We start from the raw sequence: 22976 nt of genomic DNA on the forward strand, positions 1-22976 counted from the left end.
CACATCACTTGGTCACTGTCATGTCCAAATATTAGCTTCCCAGCTCAAAAGGTGCCTGAGATATTGCCTAGATGAGAAATAAAATACATAAATAATTATTAATGAAAATAAATAAATAATAATCATTAAAAAATTAAATTATTAATCAATTCGGTCATAGAACACATAAACCACCACCATTTCATCAGAATCTGTAACTAAAATAATAATAATTTTTTGTCATTAATCGAATCATTTAATAAATTAATCGATTCCTTGATTAATTGATTAATAAATCAAAAATGGCCTTTGCAGCCAAATCACCTGGTCATTGGCATGTCCAAATATCAGCTTCCTAACTCAAAAGGTGCCTGAGTTAATGGTCAGAAGAGAAAGGAAATTTAATTAATGAAATAAGTACTTAATTAATCGCTAATAATTAAATAACTCCTCAATAAATTGATGAATCAAAAACCAAAAAATACAGTTTTTGACAAAGGACTTGCTCACTATTGTGCCGAAATTTCAGCTTCCTAGCTCAAAGGATGGCTGAGATATAGCCCGGACAAACAAGAAAGCAAGAAAACAAACAAACAAACAAACAACCAGAGTGAAAACTGAGTACTCCCTTTCAGCGTGCGTCATTGCCGAGCCCCCTTCGGTGCCCAGAAATGACGATTTGCAATGCCTGGAGATGGCATAGGAAAGCTGCGGTGTACAACAACCAGAGTGAAAACTGAGTACTCCCTTTCAGCGTGCGTCATTGCCGAGCCCCCTTCGGTGCCCAGCAATGACGTTATGCAGTGCCTGTAGATGGCATAGGAAGGGTGCGGTGTACAACAAACAAGAAAACAACCAGAGTGAAAACTGAGTACTCCCTTTCAGCATGCGTCATTGCCGAGCCCCCTTCGGTGCCCGGCAATGACGTTATGCAGCACCTGGAGATGGCATAGGAAAGGTGCGGTGTACAACAAGTACAAAGTACATTCAAACTACAAATACATTCAAATAAATAAATAACATCCTCCACCTTTGGTGCCCGGCAATGACGTTATGCAGCGCCTGGAGATGGCATAGGAAAGGAGCGGTGTACAACAAACAAACAAGTGCAGATACATTCAAAGTACTCCTTTCAGCATTCAAAGTCCCCCATGCCAAATAAATAAATAACATCGTCAAGCGCGGCATTACCGGGGCGCCTCATGCGCCCGGAAATACCGCCATGCAGCGCATAGACGGTATTGGGAAATAATTGATTGATTAATTGTGAAATTAAAATAAATATAGAATAATCCTAAAATAATTAATTTATTAATCAATTGGTTAATGGCATACCTAAACCACCAGTGTGTCATCTGAATCGAACTTTTTGAAAACTAATTAATAACTAATTAATCAAAAATTAAATAATTAATCGATTAATTGACTAATCAATAAATGATGAATTGATGAAACAATAAATCCAAAATATCCTTTATAGCCAAATAACTTGGTCATTGTCCTGTCCAAATATCAGCTTCCTAGGTCAAAAGGCCTGAGATCATGCCCAGAAGAGGAAGGAGATAAGTAAGTACTTAATTAATTGCTAATAATTAAGTAACTAATCAATTAATTTATTAATCAAAAAACAAAAAATACCGTTTTTGCCAAAGCACTCTCACTATTATGCTGAAATTTCAGCTTCCTAGCTCAAAGGATGGCTGAGATATCGCCCGGACAAACAAACAAGAAAATAAGAAACCGGAGTGAAAACTGAGTACTCCCTTTCAGTGCGTCATTGCCAGGCCCCCTATGGTGCCTGGCAATGACGTCAAGCAGCGCCTAGAAATAGCATAGGAAAGGAGTGGTGTACAACAAAGGGATTCCTCACTACGCATTCCTTCAACCTATTGTAGCAATCATTAGTTTATGCATTTTTTACAAATTTCCAACAGCAAAGCCTACCCTCAGTCTCTTTCCCCAATCCTGTCCACATCAAATATTTATCACAACATTTACAATCCTCCCTTATTCTCCTTGTTATCTGATTCACTTGCACTCTTTTGACAATCATCTTTTCACTACCTTTCTTTACCTCCACTGCCTAATGACAACCAATGTCAAGATTAACTCTAACGGCACTCTTCGATGTTGCAACGTCGACCGATATGCATCCGCCCACATTATTACATCATTATAATACTTGTACCAAGTTTGATTTAAATCCCTTCATTTAAATCCCGCATTCCTCCACCAGGCTGAACAGTTTATGTTTTGTACCCCACTGATAGGCCAGATCTGGATCCGGACCTGAACCAAAATCTAATCGCTCGTCGGTCAGAGTGTAAAACGTGTAAAACGAAACAACTCATCCACCTAGTTTTGTCATAATCCGCACACAACATTTTGAAATATGCTATATATCATGTTTGGATCTATCTCTCAATGATGAGGAATCATTTAACTAGAACGACACTCTTCGACGTCACAACATCGACCGATATGCCTCCACCCACATTATTACATAATAATACATATTTGTACCAAGTTTGATTTAAATCCCTTCAGCTGTTCTCAAGTTATCTCATTTTTACTTGACATGACCTTTGACGCCAAAATCTAATCAGTTCATCTTTGCATCATAATACATACTTATACCAGATTTGGTCAAAATCCCATCACTGGTTCACAAGTTATCGTGGTAACAGGATTTTTACCTAACATGACATCTAACCTTTGATCTATTGACCTATAAAATCGAATCTGTTTATACATAATTATCCATACTTGTACCAGGGTTGACTTTGTTCCCTTCAACCGTTTTTAAGAAGTTATCGCGGTAACGAAAACCTATCATGGACAGGCGGACGGACGGACAGACGGACAACCCAAAATCATAATATCTCTGGCGACTTCATCGGTGAAGGCATAAAAAAAATCGCTGAATTTGCCACAAAAATGTGTAGGCCTTAGAACACTCGCTTCAAAATAAAAACAATATACAATCATGCTAATCTGCTAACAACACTACTGCAACCTTAAGTGTATCTAATACACTACACCTTACACAAAATCATGACAATAAATATTTTAAAATACCAACGATTAAAGCATTCTGTCATTTGCACCTCTGAATCTCGGAACTGAACCCATGAGTGGGGTAGGGGTAGTGTAGGGGTCAGGGTGAGTGGTGGGGTGAGTGGTGGGGAGGTAGGGCAGACGGGGTTTATCGACAAAAACGGTTCATATTAATGAGCTAGAAGAAGACCGAGTTTCTCTACCCGATCCCAAGTTCTACCATAGACGACAGACATCACAACCAGTTTGAAGGGGAAGGGTTATTGAAAGCACAAATGAATTAGTATCACTATTGGATTACAACGGGGGGACATTCGGCACAGTTTTGCAAAATTCTCAGAGGAACAAATGTGGGAAGAAGATAAGGTTATAGGCATTTGGAAAGTACAGTAATAGAAGATGAAGCATTTTAAAAGGTCGTTTAAAAGAAGCATAAATTTATTTGACTCGAGGGCAATTAATACTAAAACTTAAACGAGGAAACAATTATTTTTCTAAGAAAAAAGTATTGAGGAAAAGGATAAAGAATGAGTGAAGGAAGGAGTAACAGGACAGAACAAGTTTAGGATTTTTTGGGATTTTCATGTAAATTATTTTGTATTTGAGAATGCAAGGTAAGAAACCTAAGCAAGTGGTCTTGAAAAACCCAAACTCCAAATGGATACATGAGGATCAAGTAACTACAGCTAAAATGATTCAAGGTTGGATTCGAACCCGCACCAGTGAAGGAAATAATTAATAACGCTTGTACTCATTCAAACAGCACCAAGCCTTTCATAGACTATATGGCCGTATTCATATTACATCTCAAAAATGTCGTGCAGCCCTGAAAACTATGCCGATTTTTTTTAACGTACAATGGATACATGTGAGGAGCAAAATAATTCTGGTACAGGTCAATGTACAAGGTATTTCAATTTCCAAACCATAAATTCCTATGCACAGCTATTGGGAGCATTCAAGAGTAATCTTGGGAGAGAAAATAAACATGTGACTTTGTCAACACGTATGATCGTTTCCTTCTTTGCCAAATCTTTTTTGTACCAACTAGAGAGTTCATAGAATACCTTATCCTGTGCAGTCTTGCAAAACAAGGACATGGGCGGGGTCTGCAAGCAGCAAATCTGATTGGTTATGATGATGTAAAATGCCATAAAAGTGCTGTTCAACGGATGGGTGTTGAAAGCGCCAATAAGGCGATTTATGTTATACAGTGTTCCAAGTATATAATTCAACTGAAATGAAACAAAATTTTTTCAAGATTGTAGAAAAAATGTTTTGATCGTTTACTGCCATTGATGCAGCGTCTTTTACGCCACCTTATCGACCACATTACATTTGTTCTCTGTGCCTTCTGTTTGTGTCCTTTATGACGTCATCAAAAACAGTAAGTTTTCTATTTGCAATGATTTTCAATTTTATTTGACTGCCAGACAGTAAGAAAAGTTATCTCGCTCCTCTCTGTGGTTGCTCGATCGGGACAAATTCAGAGCCGAAGTACTGCTGAACTAAAAGTTTGTTTTCCGATTCGTGTTCAAAATATAACATTCAATTGAAATCAAGTTGTTCATCGATGATAAGCTGATGCTTGTAGATAGACTGACAGAAAAGTGAATCAAATGCTTAATTCCAACTTTTCGCTTTGCATGTGCACGCTCATGGAACAGTCAAGATGACCTTGTCATTTGAAATGCAACACAGGTTGATAAAATGTTTGCACTTGAATTATATTATTCGTTTTTAACTCACTCAGAAGATAAATTGAATGTATAAATAGAATGCAATGCACCTACATAAAAAAGAATAGCATATTATTCACAAAACTCATGTTATGAGATATTCAAAGCACTGTAGCATGACATTGATGAACCGAAAATCAACTGATAATCCACAATAGTTCTGCATGTTTCACCAACAATGTTCATTTCAGTCTTTTCAAATCCTAATCTTCTTCAAGGTTTCTCCCTCTGCTCCACAACTTCCCTAACCTACCTTTTTCGCTCAATCCTCTCTTCTTCCTTTCTTTTTCTCAAAAATTTCTCAATGTACCTAACTAACCCCCCTTAACCCACATCCATATGTAATATCTACAAGCCTCAAACAACACGTTTTAAGGAGTTTTTAAAGGTACCTGCCCAAAGGCTGACCCATCTTATAAAATTCAATGAAACGTGGAGCAAAAAAAAAACTCACCTAGATCATCGAGCACTGGCATTAGGTCCTGCTTAGATGTTATCTCAAACTTGGGAATAGAAACTCTGACTTTTTCTATTGGCAGCGTATCCTCGAGGTTCTTCAAAAATCTGTTGTTTAGCGAAGCTTCTAATGCTGTGATGTTCGCACCAATTGAGGGGACGAAGACCATCAAACTGATATCACCAACAAACGGAATTATCCCAATCTGGAGAAGTGAAATAAGTCATTATATAGATCAGTTTCATTCCCTTCTTAAAGTAACAATGTACTTATTCCTCAACATTCAACTGCAGTTCCATTTTCAAATATGTATAATTTGAAATACAAGATTAAGACTCATGGAAGAGCAAGGTGACATAGGGCAAAACTGTGACAAATTGACAGTGGGGCAGCGGGACAACAGTTGGACACAATAATCAAGGGAGGAAAACAAATAGGAAAAGACGAGAGAGGGAGAGGGGGAGAGAGGGAGAGAGGGAGAGAGAGAGAGAGAGAGAAACCGAGAGAGAGAGAAACCGAGAGAGAAACCGAAAGAGAAACCGAAAGAGAAACCGAAAGAGAAACCGAGAGGGAAACCAGAAAGCAGAAAGCAGGCTATCTCAAAATGTTGTAGATGGATTTAGATGAAATTTGTTGGACAGGTTGGATGTGTGACAAGGACGAATTGATCAAAAAATGCTCGAGAATAAAGAGTATGGCTTTTAAAAGGCTTATATCCTCACTCTATGTCATATCACTTTGCACACATCTGATGCAGCGGCCATTTTTTCCATATTGGTACAACTGTACTCCATGATATCAAACCATATATATATATATAATGAATTTAAACATATATATACATACATACTGTATATATATATATATATATATATATATATATATATATATATATATATATATATGTATATATATATATATATATATATATATATATATATATATATATATATATATATATATATATATATATATATATATATATATATATATATATATATATATATATATATATAATATATATACACACTGGAACCCCGCTATAACGAACACCAGTATTACGAACTTCCGGATATAACGAACGAACTTCCTGTCCCCCGCATATTTAATGAGATTCTATTGTTTAACTTAAGGCAAATCAATATGGCTACACCGTCCCGTAAACGCAAGATCTTGTCAGTTGAAGACAAGCTCCGTATCATTGATCGTCTCAGTCTTGGTGAGAAAGCAGCAAACTTTTCCAGAGAATACGGCATTCCTAAGAGCAGCATATTAACGTTCAAAGGAAAGGAAAAGGAGTTACGGGAATTTGTCCACAAATGCAGTCAACAAGATGGTTTGAAGCGGAAGAAAATGCGGCAGGCGAATGACGGCGATCTCGATCAGGCAGTCTATCTATGGTTCGAACAACAACGAGCTGCCAACATACCGATTTCCGGCCCTATGGTTATGGAGAAAGCTATAGCATTATCAAAAGAAATGCATGGTGAATAGGTGTGATAGTATGGTGATTCGTACGTTATTCAGTATTACGAACACTTCAAAATAACGAACTTTTTTTTATGTCTCCCGAGCAGTTCGTTATATCGGGGTTACAGTGTATATATATGTATTGTCCTGTCCGTAGCCGATAAAGACCGGTCTCGGACGGATTAGATGAACGACCTTACACTCCGAGGCGTTCAGTCAAAAATGACGGTGTTCTTTACACACGAGTGAAAGGAGAATGATGAACTTACCTTCACGGGTCCCACCGGACATCCTCGAACCTGCGATAATTCATTCAAGCTGACACAGGATTAAAAACGTACAAAAATACCGGCTATATTGAAGAAATGCCAGTAACAAAATAACACACGGCAAAACTAAGATTCCGAAATGGGACATCCCCACACAGACCCGTATACACACAAAGGGAAAAATAAAGGTGAAAATAATGCATAATGTCTCTAGGTACTTAGCTCTGAGCATCTCCTGAACCACCTCGGGAATCGTCAAAACCCCCGCGTTCTTGGTGGGACAGCACAGGCCTCAGTGCACAGTTCGTGCGTGGGAAACCGCAGTTCACTCCTCCTCACGATCGTCGAAACCTCCAATGTCCCTAGCGCGAGAGCACTATGAACTGTGACTGCATGGCACCAATGTTCCAACACAAGAGGAGGGAAAATGTCGGAACACGACCGTTCGTTGAGACTGTGCCACTGCAAGAGATTGCAAGCTTCGACCGTTCACCTCCGGATCCAGAAACCGAGAGAAAGCCAAAAGAGAAAATGTCAGGGAGAGCGTTCCTTTGTACTCAAGGCTCTGACGTCATCCGACGCCGCCCGTGCCTGCTCCTATCAGCCAGTCCCTCTCTTTGTTGCTCGACAAATCTCACTAATCACTGCTCTCCGGGGTGTGGCCTCACGGACCTTCCTGCTCTTGTGACCACCCGTCGGTGGTATCATCGTTGGTGCTCAAGAGTCCTGTTTCCGGTTAGCTTTTATTTAGTGTCGTTAAATGCGCTATTGCCTGGCTTTGTGTGTGTGCACTGCATTGTCATAAGGAACAGAGGAACAATAAGAGGCAATTACATACAGGGGATTCATCACCCATAATCCTTAACTAATTAACATAACCCCACCCCTCTCATGGACACTTTTACATTTACATGACACACGGTCTACTGGATCCCTACTTATGATACATGGGTTTCTTCTTCACGACAGTCGGAGAAAACTACCCATACAATTCCACCTGGCTCTCAGCCTAAGGTAATCATTGTCTACCCCCCACAAACGTTATATATATATATATATATATATATATATATATATATATATATATATATATATATATATATATATATATATATCTATCTATCTATATATCTATATATATATATATATATCTATATATATTGTTACGGATCTCTACGTCGGCCTTTTTCCCCTTAAGAAGGGGGATTAATCCCCTTTTGTTTTTGACTGACCGACGTGAGTCCTGAAGTTGCACAAGCTCCCTCCGGAGAGGCAGGTGCGCAACCTCGTTCGCGACCGCGGACAGATGTTAGTTGCCGAGCGGATTAGCAACCGCGGCACGAACCATTAACAAGAACTAGACCCGATTCTCATTCGTTGGCCAAATCGTGCCACAGGTATTCAATTGGGAAATCACAAAGACGACCGGACGAGCATGAAGAAGAAGAACGAAGGTAGGAAATACAAATATAATTTATTACTAATATTATGTACACAATCAAAAGAAACCAAGGAGAAGGAAGGATGAGAAAATAAAGACAGAAAGGATGGAAGGACCAGAAGACACCGTGCAATTACTAGCTTATACTATGCAGTCTTACTTAACCCCAGGACAAGACACACAAAACAAACTCACGTACACGAATGGATGGATGAGGCCAGGCACGGATGATTGGAAGGGAGGAAGGTTTGGCTGGACACGGGAGGACGGCCGGGCCGGGAGTGAGCAGCCGCCGCCCTTCCTCAATCATGTTCGCCCGGCGGCGTTGCTTTGCAAAAGCTCAAAGCTGCGGTGGTCACAACTGCGGTGGACTCAAAGCTGCGATGGTCTCAAAGCTCATGCGTGCTTCTCTTTCCCTCAATCACCTTCCTCCACTCGTCTCTTCTTCTGGTCTCTACTCGTCTCAGGTGGGGTGCGTCGCATGCTCTCCAAGGACTCATCTTCGTGGGGGCGTCCCACCCCGGGTTATATAGGCCACACCCTCTCAAGCCATACCCCTGAGCCTTGGTTGGTCGTTCGGGGCTCCACCCTTCATGATGAGGTGGGGGCCACGCCTTTCTTCTCCGAACCGACCGCGTGTTTAATGGAGGGCGAATGCAGTTGGCAATCGAGGCTTTGGGAATGGGGGGCTTTGGGAATGAAAGGGAATCTACCTTATTTGAATTCGGTGCAATGCAGTGTCAATTAATGGAAGACACAGCCTTAAACTAATACACACAATAAGGAAATAACTATTTAGAAGGATATATGATTTGCTACGTGCATGTATATGGATTAACTAGGAGGACGACCTTTGACCTTTACACTACGAAGGGTGATATTTACAACAATTCTCAAATCTACAACAATATATATATATATATATATATATAATATATATATATATATATATATATAATTATATATATACAGACTTGGCATTTAATATGGAATATTTTTTTTGTGGGGGTGAACTTACTTTTCAAGATGACTTAGAACCAAAAGTTCATTGGAATTATGTTGAAATCATTCTAGATTTTGTTAATGTGACCTTTAAAAGAAACAAAAACCACATTTGACATTTCGAAGCAAACAAATTGATCCTTGAGTGATGTAAACTGATATCGAACTCAATTCACGGACAGTACTGTGTTAAACTTCTGTACGTTTTCCAGAAGTATCTCTTTATTTTGCACATTAGCCAAAAAAAATTTCAACAAAAACAAAAGCAAAATTATGACTGGGATTACGGACAGTAAAATTACAGTTCAGTACTTCGTGTAACCCCCACGAGCATTCAGGAGAGCACTACACGTCGAGACATGCTGTTCATGAGATTTGCCAAGGTTTGGACAGGAATCGCTTGCCATGCAGTGACAATAGTCTGCTGCAATTCACGCACAGAGGTAGGCTGCTGGTCCAAGTTGTCGATTTGATGCGTTAATTCTGCCCACAAGTTCTCTATCGGATTCATATCCGGGGACATGGCAGGCCACTCCATATGCTCTACACCACGGTCAGCAAGAAAGTGTTGGATCATGCAAGCACGATGAGGCCGTGCATTGTCATCTTGGAAGACAAAGTTTCCTCGAAAAGCTGCACGAGCAAATGGAAGCAATGTTTCTTCCAGAATGACCCTGTACTTGAACTGGTTCAGGTTTCCATTCAGAACAAACAGGTCAGTTTTGCCCCCTGCATGAAAAGCAGCCCAAACGGCCACCCCACCACCTCCAGCTTGGACTCTTGGCACTATACAATCTTCGTTGTGGGGTTCATGCACTTGTCTGCACACTCGGACGCGGCCATCTTGACGATAGACCAGAAATCTAGACTCGTCACTGAAGGTCACGTGATTCCAGTGTCCTGGCTGCCATTGACGGTGCTCTCTGGCCCACTGCAATCGGTGCTGGCTGTATTGTCTGGTCAGGCGTGGCTTTCTTAGGGGACGCCTGGCACGATAGCCTGCTTGAACCAGTCGTTGGTTGACTAGCCTTCTGGATACAGGCACATTTGTCAGTTGCTGCCACTCAGCCCTAAGCCGATTAGCTGACTTGGTACGGCCATTGCAGACTAACCGGTGCAGCTGGCGATCATCTCTCCTTGTGGTTCTGCATGTACGTCCTGGCCTCGGTATTGGAGTAGGGACACCCCTCTGAGCATTTCGTTTCAGGATCTTTGACACCTGACCTTGAGTGATGCCATACTGCCGAGCAATAGCACGCTGTTTCATGCCAGAATTTCGTAAAGCCACCACTCCATGACAAACAGCATTGTCAAGTTGACGGACCATCTCCAGAGGAAGCGGCAATAACTTTTGTAGACATGCAGCAGTTGTTTTCCTCTAATACAGGACGCAACAACCCTTGTATACCCGATTGTGAAGCCAATCGTCAAATGTACCTGTCCTTACATTTTGTCACGCCACCTGTGATATAATCCTGTTATTGACTTCTTGCTGCGAAAGACAATCAGTGACATGGTTCTTTCAACAAAGACATCACCGAATGGTAAAATAAACTCACCAGATTGATATACTCAGTTCAGAAAGTAAACCCAAGTCAATAAAAAAAAAAAATTCCATATTAAATGCCAAGTCTGTATATATATATATATATGGATCTATAAACAGGGGCTTCAGAAAGTATTCACACCCCTTGACTTTTTTCACATTTTGTTATGTTACACTGAATAAAAAAATTGATTAAATTGGGATTTTATTTAAATTGACACTTAATACCCCATAATGTCAAATTTAAAAAAAAATTAGAAATTTTTTCAAAATAGTTAAAAGTGAAAGGCTGAAATGTCTTGAGTCAAGTATACATATACATATACACATATATGTATGTATGTGTATATATATATATATATATATATATATATATATATATATATATATATATATATATATATATATATATATATATATCGAATGGGTGATTGAAGAGGGAAGAGGGTGCATTAAATCACCTTGCAATGCAATACGTCGTTATCACCATACTTGATATTCATGTTTGGTGAATACATCATGTCTACTTTTTTGGTTGTTTTTTCATCCAAGTGAAAGTCCCTCAGTTCTGTCAATCTTTCCTTGAATGGGTCTTTCCACAAGCCTGTGCACAGCAGAGGAATGAAGCATCCATCCATCAACACGGTTCAGGCACAATAGCAATACATTTTAGGACATAAGGCACACAATATGCATTTCTATGTGAAAGGAGGTTATTTTATTGGAGGTGGTGAAAGGAGATTACTCCAGCCTTGATAGGAAGTGGATCCTGTTCAGAGCTACAATGCTACATGCTGCCTTTGGGAGTGCAGGAACTCAGTTCCAGACTCGGACTCTGTGATGTAATGGATAGAGAATCCCCTCTAAGTCTGGGAGGTTGGCGGTTCAAACTCCGGCCTAGTCATACAAAAGACTTAAAAACATGGTATGTGCTCCTTCCGTAGCAGAATTTGAAAGGATAGAGCATGGACAATGCCCTTCGGTTGGCATCCATGGGGAGGAGGAAATTCCTCCTGAGTGCGGTGAGCAAAGCGGCGCTATTGTTGTGACGGCACTTCCCCCAAGCTCAGTGGCTGTGTTAAGTGTGTATCTCATCTGTGTGTGTGTGTGTGTGTGTGTGTGTGTGTGTGTGTGTGTGTGTGTGTGTGTGTGTGTGTGTGTGTGCAGCTCCATTACAAGCCTCTGACCTTGTATAAAAAATGAGTTAATGGGATCATGTTACAATATGTCATAGACTACAATGCATGTGAAGATTTCAGCCAAGGAAAGATAAAACTGATAAAAGTGTTCATAAAAAGAGTATTTTAAAGACTTTGGATTACTGGATGCATGGAATTCCAGGAGTACGACGATGAACATGTGTAGGACAGTGAATGTGTTGCCACAAGTTGAAAATATTCACGAATCATGTAAAAAAAAATTATGAAAGTTGATCATGCAGGTCATCAACATAGATAGTAAAATCTCCGACAACCAATACCCTTCCAGGATAGATAAGCAAAGTTGACAGAAAATCTGAAGTCATCAGGAATGTTTTTAGGGGCTCTGCCAAAGATGATTATATTTCATTTCATTTATGAACCAACAGATATGCAAATCTGTTCGGAAATTGAATGTGGATTAATGTGAGAGCATCTGGCTCTCACTTCTGTCTATTGAACAGTTAATGGCGTTTGAGGCAGTCTTCTTCACTTACGTAGCACTTATTGTGACGTTGGTTGAGTAGTCTTTGTGGCCCATCCTTTTAATCACTGTCAGACATTTCTCTCCACTTCATTTCAAAGAGTTGTAATTTTGATGGCACTCAATTCCCTCCATAAAATTATGGACATAAATCCTTGTCGATGAGGAAGACCCTTTTTGGTCCTTCAGCTTAGTTCCATCTCTTTTGCCACTAACATCATTTTGCAATGACACTACATAACTTGCCAAATGAGGCTTCATAATTTCATACATGCACATCCCAAAATTTCATCGTTTACACTTTTCCCCACCACCACCAACCCCTAACTTGATTTAGTTGCAGAAAGAGTGGCATCATTGTTTGGATTTTAAGATATTTCCTTTGTATAAATCTTTAGGGCAAGACACTGCTTCGCTGCTATTTTAAATTCTTTATTCTATCTGGCAAAGGATAAGTAGGACGACTAGTGGCAATGCTTGGATGCTACATGGTGTGAAAGCAAAGCACCTTCCTGTCTTACACCGAGATTTTTCTATTTACCAGATACCATGTAAGATGAGTAAAAGCATTGCATGGATAAGGTACGGGGGTCTATAGCAACTTTAATGTACACCGTCGTCTCAATCAGCCACCCTTTTTTTGGCAGAGACAACATGGATAACAACAACACAACAACAGGCATTTTAAGGCCATTTTCCCTGCTAGAGTGGGGGTTAGCCTTGCGGTCCCCATGACAATCTTCTCCATTTTGCCCTATTTTCTGCATCTCCCCTTGTTAACCCCCTTGCCCGCATTTCTTCTTCCACCATCTTTAGCCAAGTCTTTCTCGGTCTTCTCCGTCCTCTACTTCCTTCTGCATTCATTTCCATCACTCTTCTCAACCAGTCACTTTCATCCTTCCTCAACACATGACCAAACCATCTCAACCTGTTCCTCTTCACACCATCAATCACAGGCTCTATTTCCATCATCTTTCGCAATTCATCATTTGTCTTCCTCTCTCTCAACGATACTCCGCACATCCACCGAACCATTCGCATTTCCACCCTTTCCAGCCTCGGTTGCTGCTCTACATTCATGACCCATGTCTCGCTTCCATAAATCATAACACTTCTCACACATGCAGCATACACCTTTCCCTTCAGCTTCAACGACACTCCCCTCCTCATCAGCACGCCACTCAGTTCCCGAAACTTCTTCCATGCACATCTCACTCTAGCAACCGTTGCCGAGTATGATCCACCTTCTCCATTCAGCATGTCTCCGAGGTAGCAAAATGTTTTCACACCTTCCAGCTTCACACCGTCTCCAAGATCCAACTCAACATTTCCTCCATCTGCAGCTCCATCTGTGCACACCTTACATTTGAATGTAGCTGCCACACTGGTTAATGACCCTATCAGACCACTACATTTTTGATGAACCCACTCAGCGCACATTGTACATTGAATGGAGTTCACTCCGACACCCTTCCTGCACACAGCACATGGCCACTTCCCAGTTCTTTCCACCTCACCACATGCTTTACCACTTGCCATCACCTTCGTCTTTCCAATATTCACCTTCAGACCTTTTGTCTCCATACATTCTTTCCACTAGTTCATCTTTTCCTTCAGTCCATCCATACTTTCCGCAATCAACACCAGATCATCTGCATACAACAACTCCCACGGTAAACCCTCCTTTACGTTCCGAGCCAGCACCTCCATCACAGCTACAAATAGTAGTGGCGCGTCATAGGTGACAGGAATGCAGGTAACCCAAGTGAAAAGTTTCATGGTCAATCCATGCATGGCTGAGAAAAGTTTGGGGACATGTTTAAGCAACAAAATAGCTTCCAGGCAACAAAATAGCTTCCATTTGGCCATCTTGGACCTCATCTAGAAAATAAACGACGTGCATATGGAAGCCGTCATTCATTATCTGTGTGCCAAGTTTGAATAAGATCACTAAGTACATTTCCGACAAATGGTTGAGGACGTGTTTAGTACCGGTTTTTTTTTACAACTAAAATGACCTCCAGTCATTGGACTCCTTGTCCAATGGTCGTGCGCACATTGCCATCAGTCGGCCATCTTTTATCAGAGCGCAAAATAAAGTGAAGTTCACGTGTATGGCATCATTTACTGTGCTTTTGCCCAGTTTGAACAAAATTGGACCATGCATGTCCGAAAAATGGTTGGGAACACGTTTATCTAACAAAATGTCCGTCAGTCGTCCATTTTGGATCTGATCTCGGAAAAAAGTATGTGCATATTTAAGCTATCATTCATTATCTGTTTGCCAAATTATAACAAGTAAATGCAATTCAGTAAATCAGTAAATTCAAAAAAAATTCAGTAGATCATTAAATGTCTGAGAAATGGTTGCTGACATGTTCAACATCTGGTTCTTTTTACAACTAAAATGGCCACCAGTCGGCCATCTTTGATCGCATCATGAAACAAAATGATGTGCCTATGTATATTGCCATGTATTGTCTTTATGTCATGAATTTTTTTTTTTTTTTTTGTATATATTGTTTTTGTATATATATGTATATTGCCATGTATTGTCTTTATGTCATGAATGACCAAAATCGGTCCATACATCTCCGAGATATGGTTGCAGACGCATGCACAGACTGACAGACGAACGAGACCCAATCCATAAGCCCCCATTTCTGACCAAGTCCAACGGGGGCTAATAATATTACTTGTGAGCAGGGCTAAAAAGACACATGGCCTACCTTGTACAATCTTTGTACTTACTGTTGAAATGGTACTATTATTAGATGTTCAATTCAAGTTCAAGTCAACACAGAGCAAAACAATAATTACTCTAGGTAAGAAATATATGTGATTACAAGACCTGTGCAATTACAAGATCTGGTAACCTTACCTTTGAAATAGATGGCACTAACCAGCAACATATCAGTTCGGTCTGAGAGATCAGTTAGAAAGTTCTTGATCATATTTTCAGTTTTCTCCGCCACCCAGGAATTCACCATTTCTATATTGGCTTTCTTGTCTGCCACAAGATTTGTTGGCTTTGCAGAGTAGAATTTTTCCGCGTTTTCCTGAAAGCTGTCCAGTAAAGGCAAAGCTGTGGAGAAGCAATCACAACGGTTCAATCACATCCACTTAGATATAGATAAGAGAAGCAAAATCATCAATGCGCAGTACTCCAGTGCCTTGCTACACAAGGAACTAGATGGTATTCATAGAATACTTACCCTGTGCAGTCAACTTGGTGTGAGCCAAATCTCTATTTTTGAACGTTTCTCTGTTTTTATCTAATATGGCTGCCAGACCACGTGAGCGATGACATCATAAATTTATATTCTCGAAATAATTGTTGCATAGATCATGCTCAATTAAATTTCAAACTGATCAGACTAAGCGTTGTCCCTGTCGAATTATGACGTCATAATTATGGCACCAATGACGTCATCGTTAACAACACCTATTCCCCATATTGAGTTCTTTACAATGAGCCACGTTTCAATTTTTCAAATACTGACATGGCAAACACTTTACTTTACTGAAATGCATACACAAATGTTATATTTTCGTCAAAAATCGTCGAAATTTCGCCAAATCTGTTTTGGTCGTTTGTTAATATACCTCAGCGATTGACAAATCTGAAATCAGAATTTTATTTGAGGTCAAAATGACCCTGTGAGGTCGCTCCGTACTTTGCCTGCTCGTGATGTGCAGTGTGATAATTAATTCCCTGCCCACCCTAGAAGACTCTTCTTCTTCATGCAATAACAACTTCTAGCTTCCAGACTGTACATCCAATCATGTTGAAATTTTGCACACGTGTTACACTTTTTTACCTCTACTATAATATTGCTACGGTTTTGAGATTTGTACTATGACATCATTAAAGGCTAAAGGTTTGCCCCCCATAGTTAGGCCATGAGCAACACGTAGGCCACCTCAGAGTATTAGTTATGTCATAGTATGTGTGAGTATAGGCCATTTCCACTAGTAATATCTGCGTTGTGTAAAGACATGACTTTAGGTCCTTTCATTTTTGCGCCACCCTCCAATTCCACCTATGGGCATAATTGATCCCACGCCCCATTTGGCTGATCCCTCAATTTGTTACGTTTTGGCTGCCCGCAGCATTCTGTTACGCTTTGGTTGCCAGCAGCATTCGCTGCCCTTTGTTCGCTCGCTAGTTGAGTAACACGAGGTAGGCCTGAGAAGAGGGAGGAGCGTGGGGTCGGGGTGCGGTGGCGTCAAGGCAGCGCGTCAGAGGCGGTGACGTAAGGGCCACCAGCCAACCAGGGCTCTAAGGGCATGGCGTGATAGGGCGTGGTAAGGCGCATCTGGCAAGTGCTAGAAGGTTTGTGGGGCATGCCTATAAAAGCCTTTGCACAAAGCCCTTGCAGAGGACTGATGCACAGAACTTCGTTGTACAAGAGGACTTGCTACAAAAGGACTTGCTTGAAGGAATTGCGCATTGTAAGGACTCGCAGAGAAGAGGGCTGGAAGGACTTTTACAGCGAGCGCATTGAGAGCACTTTATGGTGTCAGCGCTTCAAGGCTTTGAACTGTATTCGCCTATTACGTACACAGCCACGCGAGTGAATGCGGCCATAGCCGCCAGTGTTAACGGCCAGAGCCCAGACCCTACCGTTCGCCCCGTATTATCCCGTGTGCGCCAACGACATGCGGAGAGCTCCTGCCTTCTCTACTTACCATCTGCCCGGTACGAGCTGGGGACCAGAGAGAGAGCTGCACGGATGCCATCCCTGAACGCGCTGGTGACCATCAACCTGACCTTCATCAGCAAGCACCGTGTGAGTGTGTCTGTGTGTGAGACGGGCCCGTTTGTCCTGGGAGTAAGTTAAGACTGTTCTTAAGGATTGCCCTGTGTCTCTGCTTCTTCTCATCATTGTAAATAGTGTAAATAAATCTTGTTCTTCCTTTCTTCCCAATTCGACCGCTTCTGTGATTTCTCCATTGGCTAAGCGTGGTACGAGTAAGATCGCTAGAACCGGGTTCACCAAATAAACGGCACGGATCGCGTGTACGCACCGCTCGGCGTCTCAGCACGCGTGATTCGTGCGGGGCTTATTTCCTCGTTTCTGGGCAGCACCAGTAATTAGGTAATAGTGATTCTAGTCCTACGACCCTACTTCACGCTGTCCGGGAAGGACGTCATAGGTCCCGGGTCCCGTCGGCCAGTCAAAGACAAGGGGACTAACCCCCCCTTGGTAAGGGGAGAAGGCCGGCGCCGAGATCCACAACAATATAAAGTTTCACGTCGATCAATGAAACGGTTTAAGAGTTATAAATGTTTAAATATTTTCGTTTAAGTATTTATATCTGCCAAACCACGTCACCTATCGCAAATTCCAAAAGGTCATTTTAGCAGACTGATATGTTGAACACATCTGTGAAGTTTCCCCTCGATAGGATCAAAAATGAGGGAGGAGCTAGGTTTTAAAAGTTTATTCTTAAAAACGTCATAACTCCGAAACCATGCGACACATGCAGTCATGCTCACTGACTTTTGTGTTCGTCATGGGTATGTGATTCTGCCTGAAAAGTTTGGCCTCGATCTGTTTAGTCGTTTTGGAGAAAATTTGATTATAGTGGTTTTTCAGGCTTTCCACTCAAAACAATATGGCGTCCGAACCACGTGACCTACGACGTCATTATAATTTTATTTCTGCATCAATTTATACCGAGAAGATGCTTAAGAAATTTCATCCTGATCGGATAAAGTTTTTTACTTGTCGAATTATGACGTCATAACAGCGGCACCTCTGACGTCATCATTCACATATGTTATTCCGCCTGGAGAGTTCTTTGCAATGAGACCTGTCTCAATTATTTCTGTTCAGTGGTTTTTGAGATGTAGAGGTGCAAAGTTTTCTGGTTTTTCCAAGATGGCGCCCGTACCCCGTACCACGTGACCTGTGACGTCATAATATTCACTAAAATATTCTACAGGAGGAGGCCCTCCTATGGTGAAAATTTCATGTCAATCGGACCAACGGTTGCCGAGAAAATGAATTTTTAAAATGCAGACACGCACGTACGTACATACGACGTACGGACGTACACGAATGCTTAACCCTGAATTTCGCTTCGCGAGCGCAGGGTAAAAATATGCAGAAGATGGGCAGATTCGCTGTCTCAGGGTGTGACATTAATGAATTATATAATGCTCACAACTCAAGGACACAAAGTAAGAAAGCTACTACAGGAGGGGAAATCGGTTGGGAAATTCTAAATGATCTTCATACAGTCTAGATATGTTAGGTGGAAGCCTTTCATCTATTTGATGGGAAATGTGCATACATGTAGGATGTAACAGGAGAAGGCCTTTAGAAATAGGTGAAGGTTCATCAACTTCCTTGTACTTTTTGATTTTCATTGATAAAGAGTCCACATAAACCTCGAAATATATTCGAATGAAAATAGCCTAGGGGAAGGGATAATTTACTCATATTAGTTTTCTACTGGTGCATTTGTTTAAACTAGGGCATTGCCCGTACTATATCTATATCTAAAATTATATCCCCCCCCCTCTATTTACATGAAATGGTTTGGTCCAAAGCGAACGGCTTGCGAGTACGGTGACAATCCCCCCCCTCTATTTACATGCAATGGTTTGGTCCAAAGCGAACGGCTTCCGGAGTTTGGTAAAGAAATCGCCATCGCGTGCACAAACGCGCAGGAAAGCGAATGAATCGCAAATTCGGTTTTATTAGTTTTAAAACATAGTTTAACGCCAACATAGTTTGCAAACGTGAAATAAATGAATACGCTGTCAAATGTGCCATCCGAGGCAGAGTGTGTCCTCCACGTTCGGCACACGCGATCGTTCGCTGCTCTCTGATTGGTTGAATCGTTTTTTGGACATAGCTCGGTAAGTAATTGTCCGATTAATATGAAACCTTGAAAAGGCACATCCTCGGGTCCCCAGCAATATACCTGGCAAGTTAAAAGTATATCGGACCCGTGGTTGTCGAGAAACAGCGGTCACAGACAAACAAACGTACAGACGTACAGACGTACAGACAGAGATTACTGGAATTATAGATAGATTAACTGTCGTTAATTACCTAAATTAGTATCGCCAGAGATCAAGTGTTTAGATAGCATCTCATCATCCACAGAAATCCTCTGTGTTTCACTACTAAATGTGCTATATTTTCCTCTTTGAAGCGCCAGTGCAGTGCAGAGTGAGCATTGAGCGGACTGTTCCATCTGGCAGGATGTGAGGGGCATCACGTGGGCCAGTGGTGCATCTTGGCCAGTTGGATTCAAACTTCGAGGTTTGTCTGGAAAGCCAATGATCAACGGTTTTCGTTGTGCCTGAAGTGGTTGGTTTGATGTGACTTGACCAAACATGCGCCAAATGCGATCGAAGCTCTCGGTGCAGGTGTGGAAGATGGTTGTTGTTGTATAGCCCTGGACAGTTCTCTTGAACAAGGCCACGGCACGGAGACAGCCGATCAATCTAGCAGGAGCGACCCAGAGATCCCGCACATCCAGGATGGTGCACCCCCACTTTCACGAAGTCAGGGTCATGACAGAGTTAGAGTTAGAGTTAGAAAGAAAGAAAGAAAGAGAGAGAGAGAGAGAGAGAGAGAGAGAGAGAAGGAAGGAAGGAAGGAAGGAAGAAGAGAAGGAAGGAAGAAGAGAAGGAAGGAAGAAGAGAAGGAAGGAAGAAGAGAAGGAAGAAAGGAGAGAAAAAGAGAAGGAAGGAAAGAGAGAAGGAAGGAAAGAGAGAGGGAAGGAAGGAGAGAAAGAGAGAAGGAAGGAAGGAGAGAGAAGGAAGGAAGGAAGGGAAGAGAAGGAAAGAGAGAGAGAGAATCAAGAGGGAAAGGGCTGGTCCATGAGGACCGATCAGCTCGCTGACTGTGACAGCGCTGCCCTGATGAATCCGGGCAGCAGGGAAGAATTTGGTCCCCGACTTGTATTGGGGGCACAACCACCATGAAGAGGCATCCCCTATAGTTGTCGTGGAAAATGGTTGCTCTGCATGAGAGACAGAGGATGAATGACTGATAAAGATCACCTCCACATCGAAACAGGACACAGAGCAGATCGGCGCCATGGCAGGGAGAGAGAAAATGACTTTTGCTCTGTGCTGCAACTTGAGTTGTGGGTCACGGGAAACGCCACTGAAAATGACAGTTCATGCTCCGTTCCTGCAGAGAGCACATTAGGACCACCTCGAGCTGCACTTTGCTGTGGGAAGTTCAAAACTCCAGCGCATCATCATTTTTTCTTTATTTTTTCCCTCTCAACTTGTCTCTATATCCTGCTGTGTGCTTCTGCTGTGTGTCTATGTGATTAAGGTCTCGTTTAATTAAGTAGTTGAGCCATTGGTATTTGTTAAGTGCTTATCTTTCCTGCCAACCCAATTCCTTCCCCATTCTTATTTATAATTATTAGTCATTACCCTGCGCTCTCGAAGCCAAAAGCAGGGTTGGGCGATGGGTTGCGTACGTGTGGCGTACGTGTGTGTACATGCATACATGCGTCTGCATTTTAAAAATTCATTTTCTCGGCAACCGTTGGTCCGATTGACACAAAATGTTACCAAAGGAGCGCCTCTCTCTAGAATTTGTTTTATTCTCAATTATGACGTCATAGGTCACGTGGTATGGACGCCATCTTGGAAACACGTTACACCTCTATATCTCCGAAACTGCTCAATGGAAGACAATGAAACATGGCTCAAGTACTCCCCTTGGGGTATAAGATATGTTAATAATGATGTCATCGGTGCCTTCATTATGACGTCATAATTCGACAAGTACAATGCTTGATCCGATCAGTATGAAAAAACAAATTTCTCCGCAAATTTTAGTCTGATGGGCAGGCACGAAATTTTGACCATAGGAGCGCCTCCTCTAGAATTGTATTAACTTTCCTGTAGTTCCTGTAGAATAAGAGCACGTGCAGTCATAAAATCATGGCGAAAACGTTTGACAAAAGAAAACGCCGTTCTCGAGGTTTCTCTTTCTTTTCTTTTCAATATATATATATATATATATATATATATATATATATATATATATATATATATATATATATATATGTTCCATGCATACCTAGTTACGTCTTCGTATTGATCTCCTCTGACATTACTCAAAAACTTATGTTAAAATGATGGCACTTCTATAGAAATATACGGACAATTGACATCACGGATCTCTTCCGTGTGTGCTGATGTTGACAATATTGAGTGATCTGTGAATGTGACTTCTCTTACCCTCTTTCAGGAATATGCGAGCAGCGAAGCTGGTGCTTTTGTGACTGTGCGTGGAGTCGATGACTTGCTTCATGGTGGCATGGACGTCTGGGTTCCTCAATCGCAGGAATCGCAGACGTCGAGCCAGGATCAAGTCTGTCGGTTTACCAGAACCTACAACATATCGGTGTTTGTTATTATGTTAATTGTTGATTAAATTATGGTTTACATTAAAACAAAACGTAAACGTCACCATCTCTCATTCTAGTTATAGTACAATGTGTCACAACTCGGAATCCCTAATTGAAACGTTTCAAACCTCATGTTAAAGACAGGTATCGATATTGATATTTTGCTTCATTTTGCCAAAATAAACCAAAAACATATCTGCTCGTTAAACAAGGAAAAACAAAAGTCAGCAAGCAGCTGTTTTTATTTGATCCACTGCTTACTTCCTTCCTCCATTATTTTGCTGTCCACCTGTCCGTCCTCAAATTAACACTTACCTTACCTCTGTTTGTACATTCTGTATGATGATGTGGGGAAGATGTCTTGTTTTATTAGGGCCCGTTGTGATGCAACAACAACAATATTTAGATGCAACATAACCATGATGAACCAAAATGATTATTTATCTTTTTAGCGTGCTGTTTTGTTACACTAGTGGGCCCGTTGGTCGATTGAAATAAATTTTCATTGGTCTTCACCGCCTTGTAGCATACCTGCCGGACTCGGGGGAAGGGGTGGGGGTGTTTGGGTCCTCAGGGACTATTGGGTCATCTTGTTCTTTTGGGTCCATGGCGTATTTTAGATCCTCTGCCTCTTGGGTGATCGGGGTCTCTTATGTCCTCTGCGTCATTGGGTTCTCTTGGATCCTCTGGGTCTTTTGGGCCTTAAGGGTATTTAGGGGTCTTAAGGATATTGGGGGTCTTAAAGGATCTTCAAAGGTCGAAGGGGTTTCAGCAGTCTAAAGGGTTAATAGGTATATTTCAATATTATATAATTAATCAATGACGTACATAATTAATAGACACTAAAAGTATGACACACACACACACACAACTCATTCATTTATAGTAGTCTAGCAGAAGTACCCGGCATTGCCGGGCGGGGGAGGGGAGG

At 41.3% G+C, this 22976-nt stretch overlaps 1 protein-coding gene across 1 annotated transcript in view; it reads right to left on the reverse strand.

The window, feature by feature from the left end:
* Positions 1-22976, reverse strand: part of LOC137411317 (pigment epithelium-derived factor-like) — a 58420-nt gene that overhangs the window by 16550 nt on the left and 18894 nt on the right. Inside the window, exons 4-7 of the mRNA XM_068096677.2 lie at positions 21876-22028; positions 15525-15728; positions 11422-11564; positions 5230-5437 (exon numbers count right to left, since the gene is read on the reverse strand). Of these exons, the coding sequence (XP_067952778.2) occupies positions 5230-5437; positions 11422-11564; positions 15525-15728; positions 21876-22028 (708 nt within the window). The remainder of the gene's footprint in view (positions 1-5229; positions 5438-11421; positions 11565-15524; positions 15729-21875; positions 22029-22976) is intronic.

Source organism: Myxine glutinosa, chromosome 1 (assembly GCF_964187855.1).
Source record: "Myxine glutinosa chromosome 1, kmMyxGlut1.1, whole genome shotgun sequence".
NCBI lineage: Eukaryota > Metazoa > Chordata > Myxini > Myxiniformes > Myxinidae > Myxine > Myxine glutinosa.